This window comes from Saccostrea cucullata, unplaced genomic scaffold (assembly GCF_032062105.1).
Source record: "Saccostrea cucullata isolate Sc308-1 unplaced genomic scaffold, CSIRO_AGI_Scuc_v1 ctg909, whole genome shotgun sequence".
NCBI lineage: Eukaryota > Metazoa > Mollusca > Bivalvia > Ostreida > Ostreidae > Saccostrea > Saccostrea cuccullata.
Genome location: NW_026928802.1, coordinates 312,950 through 338,239, shown reverse-complemented (window position 1 = coordinate 338,239; position 25,290 = coordinate 312,950). Strand labels below are relative to the sequence as shown.

The window sequence follows — 25,290 nt, the reverse complement described above, 5'->3', positions numbered from 1 at the left end:
AAGAGCACAACAAGCCACATTTTCAACCTATAAAAACGGAAACACAATGAAAGCTTTGATAGGTTGTACACCAGGGGGTCTCATAAGTTTTATTAGTCCAGCATATAGTGGTTCAACCAGTGACAGACAAATTGTAGAAAGAAGCAGTTTGAAAAATCTGTGTGATCAAGGTGATAGTTTAATGGCTGACAAAGGTTTTAATGTACAAGATATATTTGCTACAAAAGATATTACAATAAATATTCCTACTTTTTTTAAAAACAGAAATAGAATGTCAGGTACTACAGTTTTGCGTGACAGAAAAGTTTCGAGCAAAAGGGTTCATATTGAAAGGATTATTGGCTTAGGAAAAACATATCAAATTTTAACACATCCTCTTAAAAGTACTGAGGCATGTTTATCATCAGATATAGTATTCGTTTGTTACATGTTGTGCAATTTTCGCACTGGAATTATTCCAGCAGATGCTTGATTGTTTTATGTAAATTAAGTGCATTTTAAATTTTAAACAGTCATATCTCTTAAACTTTTAATCATGTAAACATTACCAAGTCATAATACATGTACATTTGAGATTTGACTATTTCACAAGATCAATTGACTGTATGGAATGTGTAAGAACTTTTTCTACATGTACAATGTACCTTTTTTTTTACTGAAATTCAATGTCATGTCAGATTTTCACTCATTGTCGTTGTAGGACTTGTAGTAATATTTTTCAAGTACTGCATCCTTGAAGAAATTGGTGTAAAACTTTTCTAATTTGTCTAGCATTTCATGTATGAATGTATCATCCCGTTTGATTTGAATATACGCAATGTCATTTACAGTTAAATTATTTGCTAAACAAACAATCAGAATACAAGATTTTGCACCAGTACAAAGAAGTTGTCCTTGTATTTGATAAAAATAATCATGATTATTATCAAGAAAGTATTTCCCTTCCTGGTTTGTTTTCAAATATGGCACTGTAGTCGGTGAAATTTTCTTGTTTCTAGAAACATATGGACATTTCACCTCTACGAGTTCCTCTTCATTAATGATTCCATCTGGTGATGCAGCTAGAAATGGATAATCTTTACAAATTATTAGGCCACTTGCCTGCACATCTTTATGGTGATCATTTTTAAACTTCTTTATGGCAACTGATTCATGCTTGTGGCCGTGTTCAATGGCATTTGATTTTATATTTTTGGTAACTGTGAGAGATTGAGCAAGTTTTCTTTTGTCAGTTCTCTCTGTGCATTTGCATATCCGCCCAAACATTGATGAAGTTAAACGCTTCCTCCTCTCCGCTTTCCAAGTTTTATTATTGCCCTGCCCCATTGTTTGATGTTTGATCTTCTCAATTTGAGAATTGGATATATGAGATCTAGAAATGAATGATGTTTGAAGGAAATGGTCATCAGGTGTCAGTTTTAAGTAGTCATGGTCATGTGCCACTGCCATCATATTGGCAGGGGTAAATGTTTGGAATATTGGGACTTTAGAAACTCCAGGGAAATTGAGCCATACATTTTGGAAGTGATCAGGATATGCTGGGTTATTTTGAAATTTTTCTGGTCTTGGGTCAAAGTTGACAGTTGTAAATTCATCAGCACCAGGTAGATGTAGATCTGTTGATTTCATTGGGCTACCTTTAAATCTTTTACATTTATGAAAGGTCTGTAAACGCTGTGTGCAAGTTTCTTCTGTCTTGATGAACTTCTGTTTTGCAAACATTACCGCCCCATACATGACAGCTCCAACATGTTTACAGTGTGCATTAGGCCCCATGCCTGCAGCACACTCACACTGAGCTTCCGATATTGACCCCTCCTCAGTTATTTTGAGATCAACTGTATACGACACACCTTTTCTCATTTCGGCACGACACTTGCCTTTGATGTATGTGAAGGGGTTAATATCAATGGAGATACGGTAACATATTAAGAAATTATCATTGTACAGTTGAATAAAATGATTATCAAACTTCTTTTCAAATAGTTCAAAATAGGCTTGAACCGTTTCCATAGTCAAACCATGGAATGGGGAATCAGAATTGACGTCCGAGTATGTATCGTAATCAGGTAATATCATGTAAAAATCTGGGTCAAGTTTCTCAACTCTTCCAAAGTCGGCATTTCTATCGTATGCGTCAAGTCTGTTAAAAATACAAATACTCGGTTTTTATCATGTTTTTAATAGTTTAATTTTGCAAATATTTGCGGCATTACTTGATTGACTAATTACAGAAATTACACATGTTAGAGTTGGTCATATAGCATGCGGTTTTCAGTATCGAATTACCTGTCGACCAGTTCTGCTTTCCGACCCGATATTCTTGCATTTCGTTTTCTTAGTTCGTTTTTAAGCTCAATTATACTCAAGGAACCGTATTTTGAGTTATCCATGATAATTTTCAACTGTTTTGATCTTAAATACACACGTAACAAAATACAACAACGAACGGAGGCCTCACGAACGATAGTAATCTCGCATCCAATGTAAACAAGATGCTATGGACCGGGAATAGTATCGCCGCCTAGCGGGAGGCAGGGGAACGCAACTCACTACTATCTCCCATTGTCGAAGACCAACAATATTTCTTTTCTCCTCTCTTTGTCAACAAAAATTGTAATATCAATTGATTTTCATTTTTATGCATTGACTGATGTATTTACCCAATTTATTTACCAAATGGACTTTAAATACTGGTATAAAAAACTAAAGAAAATAAAAACGTAAATATTCATGTATAATTCTACGTGGAAAATTAAAACATATAATTAATTAATTGCTTTAATAAAAAAGAAAATAAATATATAAATATAAAATACAAGCCGAAGAATTAAAATAAATAAATATTAAATAATATTTTAATTATCATAATAGATTTACACAGCACATTCATACGTTTTGCTTGTATGTACAGTGTTTGGATTTATATCGAATTAAATCAACACGTTCGATCTTATATCCAAATCGACAGATCAATATGCTATTTTGATTGGTTGATGCGCTGATTGGTTAATCGCTAATCCTGATTGACAGCTCTGTAAAGAAATACCGAACCCGCGTTCGCTCTCTGGGACCGCTACTGAATTTGGGGTTTGCTCTCTGGGTCCGCTCCAGGTTCGCTCGGGGTCCGCTACGGGTTCGCTTTGGGTTCGCTCGGGGTCAGCCCTAGCGGACCCCGAGTGAACCCGGAGCGGACCCAGAGAGCGAACCCGGGGTCTGCTCCGGGTTCGCTTTCTGTTAGGTTGTGTCCGGTCAGTACTGTATATTGAAGAGTATGATCAATGTGAACACCTAATAATTTCTCTGTTCTAACATTTTCAATGGGATGGCCAGAAAGTTGTAGTTGAAGATTAACGTTTTCTAATTTTGATTTCTTTTGGTGTGCCCTTCATTTGAACAAACTTGAATCCCATTCACTCAAGGATACTATGTGGCTTGTTTGGTTTAAATTGGCCCAGTGGTTCTTGAGAAGAAAAGAAAATGTTAAAAGTTTACAATGATGACAGACAACGGACAAATTTTGATCAGAAAAGCTCATTTGAGCCTTAGGCTCATGTGAGCTTAAACTCTGATCTCTGATTAAGTCTCCACACAGGGCATTATTTGATCCTCTATTAAGCCTCCACACAGGGCCTTATTTGATCCCCTAGTAAGGCTCCACACAGGGCATTACTTGATCCCCTATTAAACCTCCACACAGGGCATTATTTAATCCCCTATTAAGCCTCCACACAGGGTGTTATTTGATCCCCTATTAAGCCTCCACACAGGACATTATTTCATCCCCTATTAAGCCTCCACAAGGGGCATTATTTGACCCCCTATTAAGTCTCCATACAGGGCATTATTTGATCCCCTATTAAGCCACCACAAGGGGCATTATTTGATCCTCTATTAAGACTCCACACAGTGCCTTATTTGATCCCCTTTTAAGTCTCCACAAGGAGCATTATTTGATCCCCTATTAAGTCTCCATACAGGGCATCATGATCCCCTATTAAGTCTCCACACAGGGCCTTACTTAATCCCCTTTTAAGTCTCCACAATGGGCATTTTTTGATCCCCTATTAAGACTCCACACAGGGCCTTACTTGATCCCCTTTTAAGTCTCCACAATGGGCATTATTTGATCCCCTATTAAGCCTCCACACAGGTCATTAATTGATCCCCTATCAAGCCTCCATATATGGCATTATTTGATCCCCAATTAAGCCTCCACACAGGGTGTTATTTGATCCCCTATTAAGTCTCCACACAGGGTATTATTTGTTCCCCTATTAAGCTTCCACACAAGGCCTTACTTGATCCCCTAATAAGACTCCACACAGGGCATTATTTGATCCCCTATTAAGCCTCCACACAGGACATTATTTGATCCCCTATTAAGCCTACATACAGGGCATTACTTGATCCCCTATTAAGCCTCCACACAGGGCATTATTTGATCCCCTATTAAGTCTCTACACAGGGCATTATTTGATCCCCTATTAAGCCTCCACATAGGGCATTATTTGATCCCCTATTAAGCCTCCACACAGGACATTATTTGATCCCCTATTAAGCCTATACACAGGGCATTATTTGATCCTCTATTAAGCCTCCACACAGGACATTATTTGATCCCCTATTAAGCCTCCACACAGGGCATTATTTGATCCCCTATTAAGCCTCCACACAGGGTGTTATTTGATACCTTAGTAAGGCTCCACAAAGGGCATTACTTGATCTCCTATTAAGCCATCACACAAAGTATTTTTTGATCCCCTATTAAGCCTCCACACAGGGTGTTATTTGATGCCTTAGTAAGGCTCCACACAGGGCATACTATGATCCCCTATCAAGCCTCCATACAGGGCATTATTTGATCCCCTATGAAGCCTTCATAAGGGCATTATTTTTTCCCCTATTGAGCCTCCACACAGGGCATTTTTTGATCCCCTATTAAGTCTCCACACAAGGCATTATTTGATCCCCTATTAAGTCTCCACAAGGGGCATTACTTGATCCCCTATTAAGGCATACACAGGGCATTACTTGATCCCCTATTAAGCCTCCATACAGGGCATTATTTGATCCCCTATTAAGCCTCCACACAGGGTATTATTAGTTACATAGTCTTTTAGTGACAGGGTATGGGATGATACCTGGTTAGTAAATTTCATACCTGGCGAGGCGGAGCCGAGTCAGGTATGAAATTTACTAACCAGGTATCATCCCATACCCTGTCACTAAAAGACTATGTAACGAATTTACCCCACCAATGAAACACTTACATTTTATCTGTGGTTTATAAATGTTTTTCTCTGCTAAATGCTTCATCACGCTTATACTGTGCCCATTATGACGTCACTTTATCTTTGTTACGTAATACATCGACCGGGTATAGATTTACAACTGACCGGGTATAGATTTGCAACTGACCGGGTATAAGTAATCCACCGCCTTCACGTGACAGACTTTAACCAATCATAAGCCAGGATTTCACGGAAAAATCAACAGAGGTGGGGTAATATCTGATCCCCTATTAAGTCTCCACACAGGGCATTATTTGATCCCCTAGTAAGGCTCCACACAGGGCATTACTTGATCCCCTATTAAACCTCCACACAGGGCCTTATTTGAAATCATAATTTAGAAGTAACAACATCCCAGGAAGATTTTAATTTAGATTCATTGTTGTCTACAGATGTAGTTGTTCATCAGAAAAAGGTTAAATAGCTTACTTCAGTATATATCAGCCTATGAAGTTTGAAAACACTCTAAAATACACCAAAATCAGTTCTTTGCAAGATCAAATAGAATGTACTTGCTGATATTCCCAAGCTAATATGATAAACAATTCTTTCCTTGTTTAAATTAATGCTAACGTTACAAACTACATATCCATCCAAACCTCTTTCATGGCCATCAATTCTCCATTGTCCATATTAACAGCTGAATAAACTTTACCAAATTGTCCTTCACCTACAAAAAAAACCCCCAATAATTTCTTCTAAATAAATGTATGCATACTGTAGATTCCTTATTTTTTGTGAGTACTTTTTATCGCATACTGGCTCTTTAACATCAAATCCCGAGAGTAATAATCCGCAAATGGACAGTTGATCAAAAGAATTTAAATGGATTTCAGTACCCTAAAATAAAAGCGAGTAATATTATTTCGCGAGTGATGCTTCTCGCGAAATTAAGCGGCAATTAAATCCTCGTTTATAATCAGGAATCTACAGTAAATTGATTACTAGAATATCTGTACATTTTAATCTAAAAGCTGACTGCACTTAAATGCTGTGGTTTCAATATTTTTGGTTGCTTATGTTGCTTTTAAATCTTAAAATAATCTAATTTCACATTTGTAAAGATCAAAGTCTGTCAATTTGGCACCAAATTCAAAAATAATTTTAAATTGCAATATAAACCGGTACTATAGATTTATTTTATGTTTTGTCCTTACTGTTTAATAAATACAGAGAATTTACGCTTAATATCTACCCTCGATTAAACATTATTTAGGCATGGGAGGTGGAGCTAACATTGAGAGAGGGTGTCTTCTACCTATTCCCACTTTTTACAATCTAATTAAAATTAGATCCTTTACGCTCCTTTATTTTGTTATGTCGCTGTACAGCGACATAACAAAATAAAGGAGGGTAAAGGATCTAATTTTACAGCGACATAACAAAATAAAGGAGCGTAAAGGATCTAATTTTAATTAGATTGCACTTTTTAAAATTTCAATTCCACCTATTCCCACTTGCAAATAACGGTTTATGCAAGCTATTCCCACTTTTTGAAAATCAGGTAGAAAAAGGTGAAATTTCAAGTGGGAGTAGGTGGAATTTTTGTGTAAACAAATAATTAGCTGAATAAACATGTCATTACTGTGAAAACATAAATTATTAAACCACTGGGAGTAGAGGACAGGTGAATTTGCTATCTTGAATTATAAAATCAGTGACAAATATTTCAATGAGAAATTAGACTTTTTCAAATAAAAATAAAAAATAATTTAAAAAAAAAAATCTGACTTTTTACTTCTATTTCAATGAGAAATAAGATTTTTTCAAATAAAAATATTTTTCATAATAATTTTTACACAATCAAAATTAAAGTATATAATATTTCAGTGAATTTAAGTTTATCTTAAATATTTTCTTGATAAATATATTCATTTTCTGTCTTAAAATGTGCAAAATACTGGTAAAATACAGGTAAATCTAAGATGGGATGTAATTAGTCTAATTACTGTAAAAACCAATTAACTAATCAAAACATCTATTGTTATTTGCAAGTGGGAATAGGTGGAATTGGGATTTTTAAAAAGTGGGAATAGCTAGAAGACACCGCAAATAACAATAGATGTTTTATAATTAGATAGTTTATTTGTTTTTACAGTAATTAGTCTAATTACTCCCATCTTAGATTTTCCTGTATTTTGTACATTTTAAGATAGAAAATAAGGAATAAAGTTTTGAAAAATATGAATTATTTCATTCAAATATATGGATTTGCGAAAATAACAAAAAAGTCTTAAAAGAATATTAAGCACTTTAAAATCTTGATTCTAGAACATAAAATAGATAGATTTATCAGGGAAAAAAGCACTGAAATAGCTGGATTTTAGAATGAATAGATTAAAAGGAAAAATGATTTAATTCACTTTTTTTCTTTCAAATGTAGAAATTATAATTCTGAAAAGTAAATATAGCTGTCCTCTATTCCATCAGTATTCATTAATAATTGATGATCATTGTTTTCATAGTAATATATATGTTTTCATAGTAACTGTTAATTGTTTGTTTACACAAAAAATTCCACCTATTCCCTCATAAAATTTTACCTTTTTCTACCTGATTTTCAAAAAGCAGGAATGGGTAGAATGAACCTGTGAGAGTAGGTCTAAAATTAGACTTGACAAATCACAATAACATGCATTAAAACCAGAAGTCTCTGTCAAGACTGTAGCTCTATTTGTTTGTTCTTATATCAAAGGAACAGAAAAGTTCTCTTTCTGTGACAATATTGCAATAAGACAACAACTATAGGAGTAGCTTTAAATTAAATTTTTTAGTTACCACTGCAACAACGTTCATCAAAATCAAAAAAAGATACATATAATTGTATGCATGCAGGTATTAGTGTAGTCTACTTGCATGTCACATCATATTAAATCAGACTAAAACTGCAAGAGAAGTAGCATTTTGAAAGCAGTTCTCAGAAATTTACACCATTCATTGAAATCAAAAAACCGATACACAGAATTACGTATCTTAGTGTAAGCTACTCGCATGCCACATCATATTAAAATGAAAGAAAAAGTGAGCAAGCTCACATACCCCACGCTTCCCCAAAACTCAAAGTGCTGAAAATCCCAGAAAAAATAAACGAATCTGAATTTCCCTATCATATGCACATCTACACACTGTGTCCTAAATATCTGCAAAGTTTGACGAAATTCTGTGCAGCGGTTTATGAGGAGATGCACTGACAAAATGTTCATCTCTATATTCAAGGTATGGCCAAAAATCTAAGTTGAAAAGTGCCAAAATTCCCAGAAAAATCTAGGAATCGAAATTTCCTGGTAATATGCACATCTACACTTTGTGTTCAAAATATCTCCAAAGTTTGACGAAATTCTGTGCAGAGGTTTAAGAGGAGTTGTGCTGACAAACTGTTCATCTCTATATTCAAGGTATGGATAAAATCTAAGTTGGAAAGTGTGGAAATTCTCGGAAAAAATAAAAGAATTGGAATTTCCTGGTAATATGCACATCTACACATTGTGTCCTAAATATCTGCAAAGTTTGACGAAATTCTGTGCAACAGTTTCTGAAAAGTTGTGCTGACAAACTGTTGATCTCTATATTAAAGGTATGGCCAAAAATCTAAGTTGAAAAGTGCCGAAATTCCCAGAAAAATTTAGGAATCGGAATTTCCTGGTAATATGCACATCTACACTTTGTGTCCTGAATATCTGCAAAGTTTGACAAAATTCTGTGCAGCGGTTTAAGAGGAGCTGCACCGACAAACTGTTTATCTCTATATTCAAGGTATGGCCAAAAATCTAAGTTTTTAGTGTGGAATTTCTCGGGAAAAAAAAAGAATTGGAATTTCTTGGTAAAATACACATCTACACACTGTGTCCTAAATATCTGCTAAGTTGAAATGGATGAAATTCTGTGCAGCAGTTTAAGAGAGTTGTGCTGACAAACTGTTCATATCTATATTCAGGGTATGGCCAAAAACCTAATTTAAAAAGTGCGGAAATTCCCCTAAGAGAGTAGAAAGTATCCCCTTATTGATATCTTTGTATCATCAACTTATTTTTAAGTATCTGGCAAGTAAGTTTGTATTCAGAACCCTTAGATATTGAACTGACTGAAAATATAAGGACATAAAGTCCATTTATTTCCAATGGAGCTTGTAACATGAGCTTTGATTGGTTACAAAGTCAGAAGTAATTCTTGTACACCTGACTTGAGCTAAGGGGTAAAAAATATGACATCACTATGCATCGTTTCTTCATGAATAAAAGCAAAGAACATGATGTCACAATGCATTGAATTGTGTAGTAATTAAATCTTATCGATACTGGATGAAACACATTTGATTGGACTCATGTCCAGGTCCAATCAAGGGTGTACTAGGATTTACCCTTGGCCTCAGGGTGTATGGAATAAAACCGAGGAAAATCCCCCTTCAACCTTCATTAACCTGGATTTAAAATTAACGTAAGCAAAGTTGGTCAGCACATTTATCATAAAAAGTCTAGCTGTCAGTTTGCCATCAATATCTTGTGTAGTTAGGCATCCAATATTAAACAAATGTTAGTGTTAGATTCTGTGGTTGTGTCTTGTATTTCAATATATATTATGTAAAGATAAAAATAAACCTTGATATAATGTTAACAACATATTTAAATGTTGAAGACAACAGCATTAGATTTCAGGAAGTAAATGACACTCACCAATCTTAAGTCCTCTTTGCCACCTGAAGTTGACGCGCCTAACACTAATGCGATAATCTGGTTCTATTTTTCGACTAGTTACCACTCCTATCACCCCAGCATCTCTAAGTCGCAACAACCTTCTTTCTTCAAGCCTTAATATAGCTTGCTTCCTTCTGTCTAAAGGTTTTAAATCTTCTATCTCACTTGAAACTATAAAAAAAGCAGTTTTCTATCAGGGTAATTGGAGATAATATTTTTCCTTGCTTACTTCATTTAGAGGAATATTACAAACTAATCAATCTACTCTGAACCAAATTATTACTAGAGGCCCATGGGCCACATTGCTCACCTGAGCACTGTGGCTAGGAAAAAGTAGAAATTGGTTTATTATTGAAAAGTTGAAATCCAAAAGTATTCCCATGACCAATCATGGCTTTGCTATTCTTGAGAAGAAGATTTTTAAAGAATTTTCCTATATATTTCTATGTAAAACTTTGATTGGCCATTGTGGCTCTGCCCTACACCCAGGGGTCATGATTTGAACAAACTTGAATCTACACTACCTGAGGATGCTTCCATATAAATATGAACAATTATGGCTTTGTTATTCTTGTGAAGAAGATTCTTAAAGAATTTTCTTATATATTTCTATGTAAAACTTTGGTCGGCCATTGCGGCCCCGCCCTACCCCAGGGGGTCATGAATTGAACAAACTTGAATCTACACTACCTGAGGTTGCTTCCATATAAATATGATCAGTTATGGCTTTGTTATTCTTTAGAAGAAGATTTTTAAAGAATTTTCCTATATATTTCTATGTAAAACTTTGGTCGGCCATTGTGGCCCCACCCTACCCCCAGGCGTCATGATTTGAACAAATTTGAATCTACACTACCTGAGGATGTTTCCCCATAAGTTTCATCTTTCCTGGCACAGTGGTTCTACAGAAGAAGATTTTTAAAACATACCACCAAATTTTTATTAATTCCCAATTATCTCCCCTTGAATGAGGGTGTGGCCCTTCATTTGAACAAACTTGAACCCCCTTCACCCAAGGATGCTTTGTGGCAAGTTTGGTTGAAACTGGCCCAGCGGTTCTTGAGAAGTCGAAAATGTGAAAAGTTTGCAGATAGACGGACAGCTCGACAGACGGACAGACAGACAGACAGACCCCAGACAAAATGTGATCAGAAAAGCTCACTTGAGCCTTCGGCTCAGGTGAGCTAAAAAAAGGTTTGGTTAAAGGAAGCATTACACTCCTGCCTTACCTCTAAAGTTTCTTTTGAGATTTATGTCTAAGACAATTCCACCATCATCACCATCGTGTACATCCACTTCTGGGTGAAAATCCATAGAGTGTCGCTTAACCCCTGTGACAATCATAATTTACAAAACAATTCTAAATGATTGACCAATGTTTTTGTTCATTATTTGATTAAGTATCCAGCTTACTTAAATCTACATATCATTCATGAAAAACAAGTGGCCCATGGGCCACATCGCTCACCTGAGCACTGTGGATAGGAAAAAGTAGAAATTGATTTATTATCAAAAAGTTTAAATCCAAAAGTAGTCCCATGACCAATCATGGCTTTGTTATTCTTGAGAAAATGATTTTTAAAGAATTTTCTTATATATTTCTATGTAAAACTTTGGTTGGCCATTATGGCCCCGCCCTACCCCCGGGAATCATGATTTGAACAAACTTGAATCTACACTACCTGAGGATGCTTCCATATGACTATGATCAATTATGACTTCTCAATTCTTGAGAAGAAGATTTTTGAAAAGTTTTCCTATATATTTCTATGTAAAACTTTGGTCAGCAATTGTGGCCCTGCCCTACCCCCTGGGGTCATGATTTGAACAAATCTAAATCTACACTACCTGAGGATGCTTCCCTATAAATATGATCAATCATGGCTTTGACATTCTTGAGAAGATTTTTAAAGAATTTTCCTATATATTTCTATGTAAAACTTTGGTCGGCCATTGTGGCCCCGTCCTACCCACGGGGGTCATGATTTGAACAAACTTGAATCTACACTACCTGAGGATGCTTCCGTATCAATATGATGAAATATGGCTTTGTCATTCTTGAGAAGAAGATTTTTAAAGAATTTTCTTATATATTTCTATGTAAAACTTTGGTCTGCCATTGTGGCCCTGCCCTACCCCCGAGGGGTCATGATTTGAACTAACTTGAATCTACACTACCTGAGGATGCTTCCCTGTAAATATGATCAATCATGGCTTTTTCATTCTTGTGAAGCGCAGCACAGTTAAGGTTACAGTAAGGAGGCGGGGCCTAATTTGTACGGGAAATGTTTACTATGACGTCACACATAATATAAGGTCTTCAAAATATCACAAAATGAAATTATTTGCTATTTCAAACAGCTGGATAGCTGTATACTACATACAAACTTACTATTACATGCAGTTTTGTCGTTTGTTAAATCCCACACAACAGTATATAAACGATGCATCGATCGCAATGCACTTGTCAATGTGACGTCATCTCGCAAAAATGACGCAGTTTGTACACAGCGAGAGGCTGATCAAGTCACATTTTGTACAATGAAAAATGTCTTTTGTTCTCAAATAAAATATTTGCAGTAAAATAAAAAGCCGTTAACTTGGATGCGATGTCTATTTTAGTATTTTATTTATAAACAGTACGTGCATTATGCAGACAAGCGATACTGTCGTGTGTTTGTATGCAGATTCATTTAAAAAGTAATGGAAGGGCCCTAATAAATCGATTTATTGCAAGGGCACACCCTCAATGTATCTTTTCAAAATTTTACACATAAACTCAAGAAGCATCAAGATATTTGAAAAGTGCTGCGAACCTCTTGAAATCTTGCAAATAAATTAATTATAGCTATATTTAATGTATTTGACCAGCAAAATATGCAACCTGCCGTCCAACAAATTAAATTTTACCAATTAAAAAAGGGAATCTATATAGGTTCGCAGCACTTTTCACGAACTACATATAGTATTGAAAAGGATTATAAAATAAATTAAGATTTTTAACTTGGTTATGCCCTTGCAATATTGAAATTTATAGATGACCTCTAAACTGTAAGTATAATTGCCAAAGTCATGTGACGTCGACATCACATGTAAAGTCTAAATAAAAAATCTAAATGTCCCCAACATGTAGATTTAAACCACATTACATTTTTTGATATCAGTGAATTCCTAAAAAAGAATCGCCTATCCTAATAAACTGTGTATTTTTATCTTAAAAAATCGCCGATATTTCCATTTGTAACCTTAACTGTGCTGCGAGAAGATTTTTAAAGAATTTTTCTATTTAAGGTCTTCCGTCTTCAGCGGAAGACCTTATAGTGATTCTACTGTTTCTTATTATTATTATTATTATTATTATTATTCTTATTTTTTTCCCCAAAATTTTGTGCAGGCGATTTCTCCTAAACTATTTGGTGGATTTCAATGAAACTTTCAGGAATCATGCATCATTATATGAACTTTGTTCATCAGAAGGAAAATTTGGAATACTCACCTTCGGTTCCAAGATATTGACAGTTTTCTGATTTTAAAATGAATTTTTGTCGCCCCTTTTTTTCAAAAATGGTTAAAGGTATTAACTGGAGACTTATTAGAGATGATAGAGGATGACTCTTAGATATGTGAAATCACCTTTTTGTGCGTCGTCAGTACTTCCGGTTGCTACCGGAAGCGTATTTAAAAAATGCAATTTTTCAACTTTTTTGTTTTTCAATATTTTTCTTTGATATTAATAATCTAAATAGAGACTCCTTTAAGAATGCATGATATGTAATTTGATTTAGAATCCATAAAGGCAATCTCGAGATATTTACATTTAAAAATTTGAAGCGGTGTTTTCAATGGCCGAATGGTTAGCGCGTTGGATTGTCACGCGGGCGACCCGGGTTCGCTCCCCCGAATATCCGAATATTTTTTTTTACTTTTCTAGCTCGATTTTTCTTCTTTTTATTTCAGAATCGGACGGAAGACCTCTCGTTGCTCGCAACGAGTATCGTTTCTAGTTTTCTATATATTTCTATGTAAAAGTTTGGTCACCCATCGTGGCCTCGCCCTACCTCCGGGGTTCATGATTTGAACAAATTTGAATCTGCACTATCTGAGGATGTTTCCCCATAAGTTTCATCTTTCCTGGCACAGTGGTTCTACAGAAGAAGATTTTTAAAACATGACACCAAATTTTCATTAATTCCCAATTATCTCCCCTTGAATGAGGGAGTGGCCCTTCATTTGAACAAACTTGAATCCCCTTGACCCAAGGATGCTTTGTGGCAAGTTTGGTTGAAATTGGCCCAGCGCTTCTTGAGAAGAAGTCGAAAATGTGAAAAGTTTACAGACAGACAGACGGACAGCTAGACAGACAGACGGATGCCAGACAAAATGTGATCAGAAAAGCTCACTTGAGCCTTCGGCTCAGGTGAGCTAAAAAGTCTTCCTGAATACGGTACTTTCTTGTAAATTCTGATCCCCTATTGTTGCCTCAACTAGGAGCCTTGGTCAGATCAAAAGTGAACTAAAACTTTTTAATTGACTTGGAGATCATTCATTTCTCAAACTAAAAAATTTTTCAACCATTTCCCAAAACCATTGTTTATAGCCATCCTGGGCCTGAAATTGAGACCACTGAAAATTTCACCTATCCATCCTGTCATATTAGATGGGAAGATTGTTCCGTCCAGTGTTCCTGACTTATAAATGCATGCAGTTATGTTTAGGAAATAGTAAATTTAAAGAATGTGTTAGAAAAACATGGTTAGTAATATTTTGAAATATACGATTAAAAAAAATCGAGAAACAGCACACTTTTTGTGCACAGTTAGTACACACTTTTTTCAATAGTTGGCACTGTAGCTGTCTGGTTGTACATCCAAATTTTTTTCAGACCAGTGAGCTACAGTTCTGCAGCTAGGGACAAAGGTATATAGCTGCACAAGTACAGGAAGGTGACAATTGAAAAGTTAAAGTCAACAGGTTTATCATAAAACTTTGTTGTTAGATAACCATTAACATCTTTTTCAAAAGATCTAGATATGAAACAGATGTGTGAGACTCTGTGGTATCTTTTAGTTCAGGATTACCGTGACAGCTGACACATAAGAAAGCTGACCTTGCCTTCTATCTCATGCCATTTTGACTTACTCGACTCAGTAGAGCTGGGAGGTGGTTCACTTTGAGAAGACTTGTTAGAAATGTTGGAGGTTGATCGTGTGAATTTCCCCTGAGCCTGCTCGGCTGGCCATGATGGATAGCGTAGGTATGGTTGTCTGCCCGAGTCCACACTGGATGAACGTGGAATGGGTGAGCTTCCTACAAATTAAACACTTCAGTCAATAATTAAGGTTAATTTCTATAATTATGACAGTAATGAAGTCTTCTATAAATATACTTTTAACAATTATGCTAAAGATCCTGGTGACTTTTGATAGCTTGAACTTCATTGTTCCTAATCTCTAAAATATGTGCATTTTAGAAGAGGCCCAAGGCTAATGGATCACTCTTCTGATAAACTGTACAACTTAACACTTCTATTTGAAGCCTTAATGTAGGTCGCGGGTTTGCAGGGCTTAAAGTGTCCAAAAACATACCATGAAAATTACCTAATATGATTTCTCTACCTTTGATTTCCAATCTCTGAAAATTTTATAAAATTCGTCTGCACTGTTTTTGTGTAATTGAATTCCAAAGATGTCATTGTTGTAGAAACATTTTCGACATTATTCTATTGAATTGTATAGGAAAAACGTCGTTTTTGGCTTTTATATTGAAAAATGTAGCATTTTTAAGAACGACGTCATATAATATCGTGACGTCACGCTCGATGTCGTGAATATTGATCCGGTATACAGAGCAAAAAAAAAAAAAATCCAAAAAAAAAAAAAAGAACAACAACAACAAATTATACTGAATTTAAAAAAAAAAAAGGAAATTCATGTTAATCTGCTTTCAAATGTCCAATATCATAATAATTCAATAAAACAATTATTAGTGAAAATTCTCGCAAAAGGCGTAAACCAACAATAAGTCCTTTATTTCCTTTTTTTTAGAAATATTTTCTTTATGTGTTGATTTCTTTTTGTTTTGTTTTCTTCATGCACGGATTCTCGCCTGATTTGCAAAATAAAAGTGATCTTGTATTCCCTTCTGGAAAAGGCAGAAACCCCCGCCCTCCTCCCCGTTGAAATTGCAGATCTGTGATAAGTTTGTCGGAAAAGTTAGAGGTATGAAGATAATATTTAGAAGTCAAGGACTAACACCCTACCCCCCCCTCCCGAAATATGTTTACGTTTTGTTTATATTTTTTTCTTTAGAAAATTCAGCAAGGCACTCAAATCAACGATAACTTCGTATGAATGAACTTCCTCCAAATATCTTCCCGGGTATAGATACATGTATTAATGCATTCAGTGTATATATTGAAACTGTTTTTCTTTAAGTTTACATAGAGGCAGCAGTTAACTAAAATAAATCTTAACTTGATTTTATTTTATGCTTATACGTATGAGGATAGAAAAAAACGTACAAGGAATTATTAGAGAAGTAAATGGGGCGATCGAGAATCTAAACATTAATTTTATTTGGCGTTATCAACTGGCAAATTTTTTTGTTCTTATACTTTCAATATATATAACATAAATTGTACTGAATGAACATGGAAAGCATCGTTAACGTAGCGAATAAAATATGTACATGCAGTATGCCGTTACTTACACAGGCAATTGGAGTATCGACCCCCCCCCCGGGGGGGGGGGGGGGGGGGGGGGGGGGGGGTGTCCTATTTTGGATTTTTAATACGTATTGCATGTTATTAATAATGTTACCCTTTTATCTCTTTACGCTGTTTTTAAATAAGCGTATTTCGTTTTCGACTGATACATAAAAAAAGATGGCTTGTATTTGTTTTTATTCTCGTCGTCTGTCTCTCTTAATCTTCATTTGATCACTATCTAAAGCACAGGAAATCATGGAATATGCAGACATCATTAAATCTGAAACACATTCTTCTTCCTTTTAAGATTTCCATTTAATTTTTTATATGCCTCCGATTAGTAAATATTTCGATTAAATCAACCGCATATATGATGGAGTTAAAATTCAAAAAAAGGAAAAAGTTTACTCATCCCCGGCTTTAGCAAGAAAAAAAATGGAAAGGAGGGAGGGGGTCATATCCTACCTGTCTGTGGTTTTTTACAAGAGGTCAATGCCGCTCAAAAATGTATTGCTTTATGTTTCATTAGTATTAGTACCTTAGCAGTTTTTAATTTGTGACCAATCTGTATATATATTTTTCAAATGTTCTTTTTGAAAATTAAGGTTAAACTTTTAATGTACCGGTGCATTTGCGATGTTTAATATAATGACTTCTTATTGATTATTATGAACTTTTAATTTGGATAGGGCAAAGAATTTGATCCCGAATTTGATTGGCTAAAATCTGTATCTAAAATTACATGGGAAAAACTTCATAGTGTTTTTATGGAAAATAAGACTTTATCAAATGTTATTTATTCAACGTAATTCTTAAAATATGGAATTGAATTTTTAAACCCATTCATTTTTTTAATTTTGCTCTTTGTCCGAGATGAGCACATACCGGTATACCCTTTTATAATCGAGTTCGACTTTCCATCGGCGAGCAGAGTTTTGACGCTGTATACGGAGATAAAAGAAAACAAACACATGCATGCCATATATGGTTGTGTAGATAAATTATCGTAGAAGACAATGGTAATAAACAGTTTGTTAGTGCATTTCCTTTGAAAGTGTAAATGAGTGCGTTTCTGAGGAGGGGGCACTGAGTGTAATTCGGAGTTAAGATACCAGAATATTTACAATCCGTGTATTTTTCCTTATCAAATTCATTAGAAATTCACGACATTCAAATTTCTATAACACATGCGAAACCTTGTCACCGTGCGTTAGAATACACAGTAGGAACTATATGCATTTTCTATAATCTGGGAACACAAAAATGTACAATGTTTGGACTCAATTTAATTAAAAACTATAATCCTGTTAAATTAACGTAAAAATACTACAAATATGCATTTAAAATTAATTTGTCACTTTTTTCCCTCACAATGTTCGTTTGCGTTATTTAACTTTGCAACGTTATCTGACATCACAAATGGCTCTTACGTCTAATAACCGCGTCAGTTTTGAAGGGCGTTAAATTCACATTAAAGATTAACGAAATATGCAATTATGAAGAAGGAAAATTAGAGAATGTAAATATAAGTGGTCCTATAACACACCTGGCCGTCCCGATAAACGTGCTGTATTCAATTTGCCGGTGTAAAGACGAATAATGACCCCCATCGAATAATGACCGGGGGTCATTTTTCGACAGCGAAAAATGACCCCCGGTCATTATTCGACGTAGAAAAATGACCCTTTTGCCCGTAGAAAAAGTGTCACCACCCTAAAAATTTGCAGAACCCACGTGAAGAAAAATGACCCCCGTAGAAAAATGACCCCCTCTAGATTAAAGCTAAAATTCTTAGGGGGCAAAAAAAAAATTAGATAAAGAAGCATATTGGCCAAAATGCTCACCTGAGCTAATTGGGAATAAATTGATGATATGTTGATCTTATAACATTATACAATTATAGCTATATTTTAAGGTCAATGCAATGATTCAGAATCTAAAGGAGTAAAAGATTTATCAAGCCTTAAGGGTTAGGTAAACATTGTTTTTTGATTGTGGAAATCATCGAACTGACAGAAACCAGAAGTCTCTGTCGAGACTGAAGCTCTACTGGTTTGTACTTATAGCCAAGGAAGAGAAAAGTACTTAAGCAATTGGAAACTGAAACTTTTCAACAGCAATGAATAGAATAATGATCTTGATTAAGTCTCTTTATGTTCTTAGTGTAGTCTACTTGCATGCCACATCATATTTTAATCAGCCTAAAACTGTATTTGGGGTAGCATTTTGAGACTATTTAACAGAAATTTCTATTTTTAGTAACCATGGCAACACCATTCATTGAAGTGAAAACTGATATACAGAATTATGTACCTTAGTGTAGTCTACTTGTGTGCCAAGTTATATTGATATAAGACCAAAACTGTTGGAGGTGTAGCATTTTGAAAGAATTTCACAGAAATTTCTATTTTTAGTAACAACAGCAACACCGTTCATCGAAATCAAAAACCGATATACGGAATTATGTACCTTAGTGTAGTAGTCTACTTGTGTGCCAAGTTATATTGAAATCAGACCAAAACTGTAGGAGAAGTAGCATTTTGAAAGAATTTCACAGAAATTTCTATTTTTAGTACCAACAGCAACACCATTCATCGAAATCAAAAACCGATATACAGAATTATGTATTTTAGTGTAGTCTACTAGTGTGCCAAGTTATATTCAAATCAGACCAAAACTGTAGGAGAAGTAGCATTTTGAAAGAATTTCACAGAAATTTCTATTTTTAGTAACCACGTCAACACCGTTCATCGAAATCAAAAACCGATACACAGAATTATGTACCTTAGTGTAGTCTACTTGTGTGCCAAATTATATTGAAATTAGACCAAAACTGTAGGAGGAGTAGCATTTTGAAAAATTGTTTACAGACAGACAGACGGACAGACAGACAGCTAGACAGACAGACGGATGGACGACGGACGCATTACTATCGCATAAGCTCTTCTGGTCTCTGACCAGTAGAGCTAAAAATCAGCAGTATTATATATTATTATATCCTCCGCTTGAAAAGCGGGAGGGTATATAGTAATCGGGATGTCCGTCCGTCGTTTGTTTCGCTTTGGGGTATCCATCTCTTATCCGGAAATCCTCATATAAAAAAAGATGTGTTTGTAAAACAGCTATGCCCCTGTATGGCAACATAGCGAAGATTAAACTTTTCTTAAATGCAATTTAAATATATTGTTACCCAAAGTAGGGTCTTCTCACAAGAAATACAACTGCAAAATAGGAAAGCCCTAGCACCACTTGTTCAAAAGTAATGGCTAAGGATAAGTTTTTGAAAGGTAGGTCAATCTCAAAGGTCAAAGTTGATGATTTCTTAAGAAAATGTTTAATGTAACAAGGATTACATATGTGAAGTATGAATACCCTAGCCCTTACCGTTCAAAGTTATGACCAAGGTAAAAAAAAAAAAAATCATAAGTACGGAAATCTCCAAGGTCAAGGTCAAAAGGTCAAAGTTTTTAGTATCCAATGAAAGGTAATGCCAAAAAACTACACATTTGAAGTATGAGAGTACTAGTATCTACCGTTTAAAAGTTATGGCCAAAGTAAAAATTTGGCATTTTTGTGTAAAATGGGACAAACTCCAAGGTAAAGGTCAAACGGTCAAATTTGGTGGTACCCAAAGTAAGGTCTTGTCACAAGGAATACACATATGAAATATGAAAGTCATAGCTCCAATAAATGAAAAGTTATGGTCAAGGTTAGGGCTTTTGCTGACAAACAAACCGCCAGATAGACAGACGGACATACAGACGAACTCGATAAAATTATATACCCCCGAATCTTCGATTACAGGGACATAAAAAGAAATAGTCTTCAATAAACTTTTCATATTATGATACATTATAAAGAAGATGTTACAACAATGAAAATATTTGTTCTGATTTTCATATTAAATTCTCTGAAAAATATACTCAGAACTGAGTAAAACAGAACAGGCTGTGAAACTTGGTATGGTATTTACATACTGCGACTTCACATTTTCAAATATTTTTAGAGGTACTTGTCATAAAGGGAATATGAAAAATTACAAAAATATTTCTTCAAACATCGTCGTTTATAAACTTTATTAATTGAATAATATTAAACAATATTTTATCAAGAATAAATTCTTTTTTATTCAATGAACATAAAAGATAAGTCCATCATTAAAAAAAATAGTCAAATGAACTCTATTATTTTTAGTCAATTATGCACCCTACATTTGTAAATATTTTTTAAAAGTCTTTGTCACAATGTTTTCAATCTTTAATATGAAGAACATAGCCAAATGATTACAAAAAGTGATTAAAATATATACCTTTCCCCTCTAACTAATGAAAGATAGGCTATTTACCGATACTCATATTCTTGACCTTTTTGCACTTACATGGGATTTAATAATTAAATGACTGTTTGGGGTTACTTTCAGATTATATATTTATCAGAAATTGTACCTTTACTTTAAAAAGATCATATTTAATAGAAAAATAGTAATCAAACACCAAGAATATGAATAGGTAACAAATAATTGTTAAAAGGAATGCACATCATTTCATTATAGATATCACAAAAATGTACACACGATCAAACGATCTACAACACTTACATCTTTGACTTAGACACATTTCAACAAGATATTACACTATATAGCTGGCAACTAAAGATTTATTACGATTTATGCATTCCTTCAAAATGGTTACATACAATTCAAAATATTACGAAAGTTGTATATGTACATTGTAATTTCATTACACTAGATAGTCCTCGGTTTGTCAACTTCAGGTCTAGATCTAGTAGATAAAAGGTGCCTACATATTTTCTCTTATTCCAGAAATATATTGCCATTAAGCATTTTAAACCAAAAATATATTAATTGAATTAAGATTATGTTGGCATGATTGAATTCTGTGAATTTCAAAATGCAGTATTTTCTACCATTTCTATTGAAGCTGTCAAGTACGAGAAAAAGTGACATTGAATTAATTATGACGTCTAAACACATTTACCAGTTATGATGTCATACGAAGTAGGTTCTACGTTAAAAGAAATGTAATGAATACTGTGTGCTAAATCAAAAGTTTATGTCTACATGTATAGTTTTAGCATTAGAATGACTGTGTATTTTACACTAGCCCATAGCTTTACAGAGCATGTATTTTAGGTCTTACATGTATACTTACCCCATCCCCTTTCTTATTTAGGAGGAAGTCGATATTGAACAAAAGCAAAATAAAAAAATACCCTACCTTTATATTTCTATAAGAAGTAATTAAAAATAAGCTTAAAATAATCTACTATTCTACTAATTTTTAACTGTTACTTTGCCACAATACTTTCAAGTATACCTCCACCAACATTTAAAGTATGCTTTAATCATGGCGAAGTAAATTATGATATGATAGTACTTGTGTGAAGGCTTAACTTCATTTCAATATTTTATCTAGAGCCTATTTCAGAATTATTGAAAGGTATAGAGTTTTATTTATATTTTTCCTTTACATTTATTATTATTATTTTTTTTGTTTTGATTTAACGTAATGTTCTTTTTTTTTGGGGGGGGGGGGGGGGGATAAAATTTTCCTCCTCTTTCATTGTCAAATAGGAGTTGCCAAACTTAAACAAGCTAAAAGTTGAAATGACAAAAAGAGCTATTTAATTTTTCCTATTAAAGAGTATTTAAACCTGATTTTTGCATGGTTTGATTTCTAAAAACAAGTGTAATATCATTCTTTAAGCAAACATTATAAGGAGGAATATTAAAAAGAAATTTTATTTACTTGACAATTGAAGAATCTCCTTTCAAACACAATTTTAGCATTGAAAGACTACGTGAATCTCTTAATTATTTCATACGACTTTTTGTATTTTCTGGTTACAGAAAATGTAAAAATTAGTTTCGCTGTAAAAAAGATATCAAAGAGTGTATATTTTGTATCACTTTAAAGGGGGTCATTTTTCAATGGGGGTCATTATTTTATAGGACTAACATATAAAATAATGACCCCCTAGGACTCTTTTTCTACAAAAAATGATTTTTTTCTACGGGTGGGGGTCATTTTTTGTCGTTGAAAAATGACCCCCCGGTCATTATTCGATGGGGGTCATTATTCGTCTTTACACCGGCATGGCCAGGTGTGTTATAGGACCGAAGACAGCCAAAAATATGAATTCAATGCTTAAAAAATAGACCCAAGAAGATGCGATTGATAACACATAATGAAACGCTTTCTAATAATTTCAGTGTTGGTCACTCAAAATAAGCTTTCATTTTTTTTTTTTTTTATAATTTCAGCATGTTCTATGAATATTGTTACACAAATCTACCAATTTCAACAAAAGTTTTAGCTAGGTAATGTACTGGGGCCCATTTTACATAAGAACTTACGACTAAGACCAAAAACTTCAGATTATTGTACATAAAATTTTGCAAAATTGACAACTCTCTTTGAAATTGTTTGTGTTAAAATTTCTTACCACATTCCTTATAAAAAGATTTAAATAATTTTTGATATGATTTTAATTAAAAAGTTATATGAAGAATTAAATTTTGTCTTAAGTTGTAAGTCCTTTTGTAAAACGGGCCACTGAATTTTTCCATTTCTCGTTGTGACGTCATATATATAATCAGATGTGCACAAGAAAGTCGCCCAAATCATACAAATTGCTTACCCAGTTTTAATGACGTCAGCAAACCCGCGACCTACATTAAAGTATCTATACTTAAATATTCCAATGGTACATGTAGATCACCATGACCCATATTTTGGTTAAAACACTCAATTTTAATATGTTTAAAACCCAAGATCAGAGAGGATTTTCAAAGAATTAATGCATTTTCATTCTATCATCCATAGAGCCACACACAAACACCAAAACCAGTGACCCTGGAGCCATCTGAAATTCATAATTTTAGAAGAGGTACCTTGCTCATCATTACTATGTAATTTAAATAGTTTTGTTAGCACCCAAGAGCAGAGAACAAGATTTTCAAAGAAAAGAAGAGCACTCTTGCTCATTATAACTATACATTAACTTAGTTTAATATCCAGGAGCAGAGAAGATTTTCAAAGAATTAATGCACTTTCACTATAATGTATGATCAATGAACCCACACCCTAACACTAGAAACCCTGTCCCTTGGGCAATGAAATTCACAATTTTTAAGGCACTACCCTCTTCATCATAACTGTACATTAAGTTTGCTTGTTTAATACCAAGGAGCAGAGAAGTTTTAAGAGAAATTATGTACTTTCACTATATAATCTTAACAACCCAATCCTAGCACTAGAACCCCAGACCCTGGGGCCATGAATTTCACAATTTTGGTAGAAGACTCAGTGCTTATTACAATCATGCCAACACTTTGCCTGCTTGATGTCAAGGAAAAGAGGAGATTGTTAAAGTTTGCATCAAATTTAGTGGTTCTGTCCCACCCCTCAGGGAGACTCAGACCATGAAATTCTCAAATTTTGTTCCCTTTCACCCATATATGCTTTACGCCAAAGAACTATATGCGGCATATTGCTTATCTTTGCCCCCACAAAAGTCAAATTTGAAAAATTCTTGAAATGTGCTGAATTTTATAAATTGTATGAGAAACATAAATTAACAGATCATATTATAGTTTCAAAGTAGTTTATTGACAATTTTTGTTTTTATGACGTCACAAACAAGTTCAATTTTATATCATTTTTTAGAAAGAAGACAAAATGGACAAAATTTCAACAATTTTAGCTTTAAAATTTATAGAGCCCAAGTTTGCTTAGGAACAATATTTACATATTTCATTGACATTATCATTCTACACATAATATCAAAATATTGAGCCTGATCAGATATGCACTCAATTACTTTTACTCAAAATATTGACGTAAAATATACATTTTTCTGTACAAATCATTGAAATTTTAAATTTACGTCATTTTCGTGACGTCATTTCAAACATATGACGTCATTGCTAATGAAAATATTCAGTGTTCTGAAGTCAGCATATATTCCCCTGTTTAAGAGCATAATTAAATATTTCTCCTTCAAAGTTTGATTTTTGGGGGTGGGGCAAATATTGGTTATTACTGAATAAAGTTCTTTGGTTGAAATTTGTTCAATGATTTCAGAGGAGAAGATAACAAGAGGCCCATGAGCCACATTGCTATCCTGAGCACATGGGCAAAGTAAAAACAACAAATCAGCTCAGTCTTGAAAAGTTTACTGGGGAGGGGAAGGGGGACTTGAATTTCAATTTCAAGTTTCTATTGCCTACCTTGACTGTGATTGGTACTGACTATTGCCTACCTTGACTGTGGGTGGGACTGTTGCCTACCTTGACTATGGGTGGGACCTTTGAGGATGCCACTCTATCAAACAACAATATAACTCATGACTTCCAATCATGGAAAGAATTTTTTTTAATGATTTCCTTGGGTTTGCCGATGATGACTGTGGGTGGGACTTAGTGATTGCCTCCCATGACTGTGGGTGGGACAGACTTATTTCCTAGGCTTTGCCTGCCATGACTGTGGGTCGGATTTACATATTTCCTTGGGTGTGCCTACCTTGACTGTAGGTGGGACTGACTATTGCCTACCTTGACTGTGATTGGTACTGACTA

General features: G+C 34.4%; 1 protein-coding gene across 1 annotated transcript in view; it reads right to left on the bottom strand.

Annotated features, from left to right (window-relative positions):
- Nucleotides 1–681: 681 nt before the first annotated feature.
- The window catches only part of LOC134278755 (mitogen-activated protein kinase kinase kinase 4-like), an 83,097-nt gene continuing 58,488 nt past the window's right edge, over nucleotides 682–25,290 (bottom strand). Inside the window, exons 16-21 of the mRNA XM_062761046.1 lie at nucleotides 15,125–15,292; nucleotides 11,215–11,316; nucleotides 9,965–10,156; nucleotides 5,894–5,964; nucleotides 2,290–2,405; nucleotides 682–2,143 (exon numbers count right to left, since the gene is read on the bottom strand). Coding sequence (XP_062617030.1) covers nucleotides 682–2,143; nucleotides 2,290–2,405; nucleotides 5,894–5,964; nucleotides 9,965–10,156; nucleotides 11,215–11,316; nucleotides 15,125–15,292 — 2,111 coding nt within the window. The remainder of the gene's footprint in view (nucleotides 2,144–2,289; nucleotides 2,406–5,893; nucleotides 5,965–9,964; nucleotides 10,157–11,214; nucleotides 11,317–15,124; nucleotides 15,293–25,290) is intronic.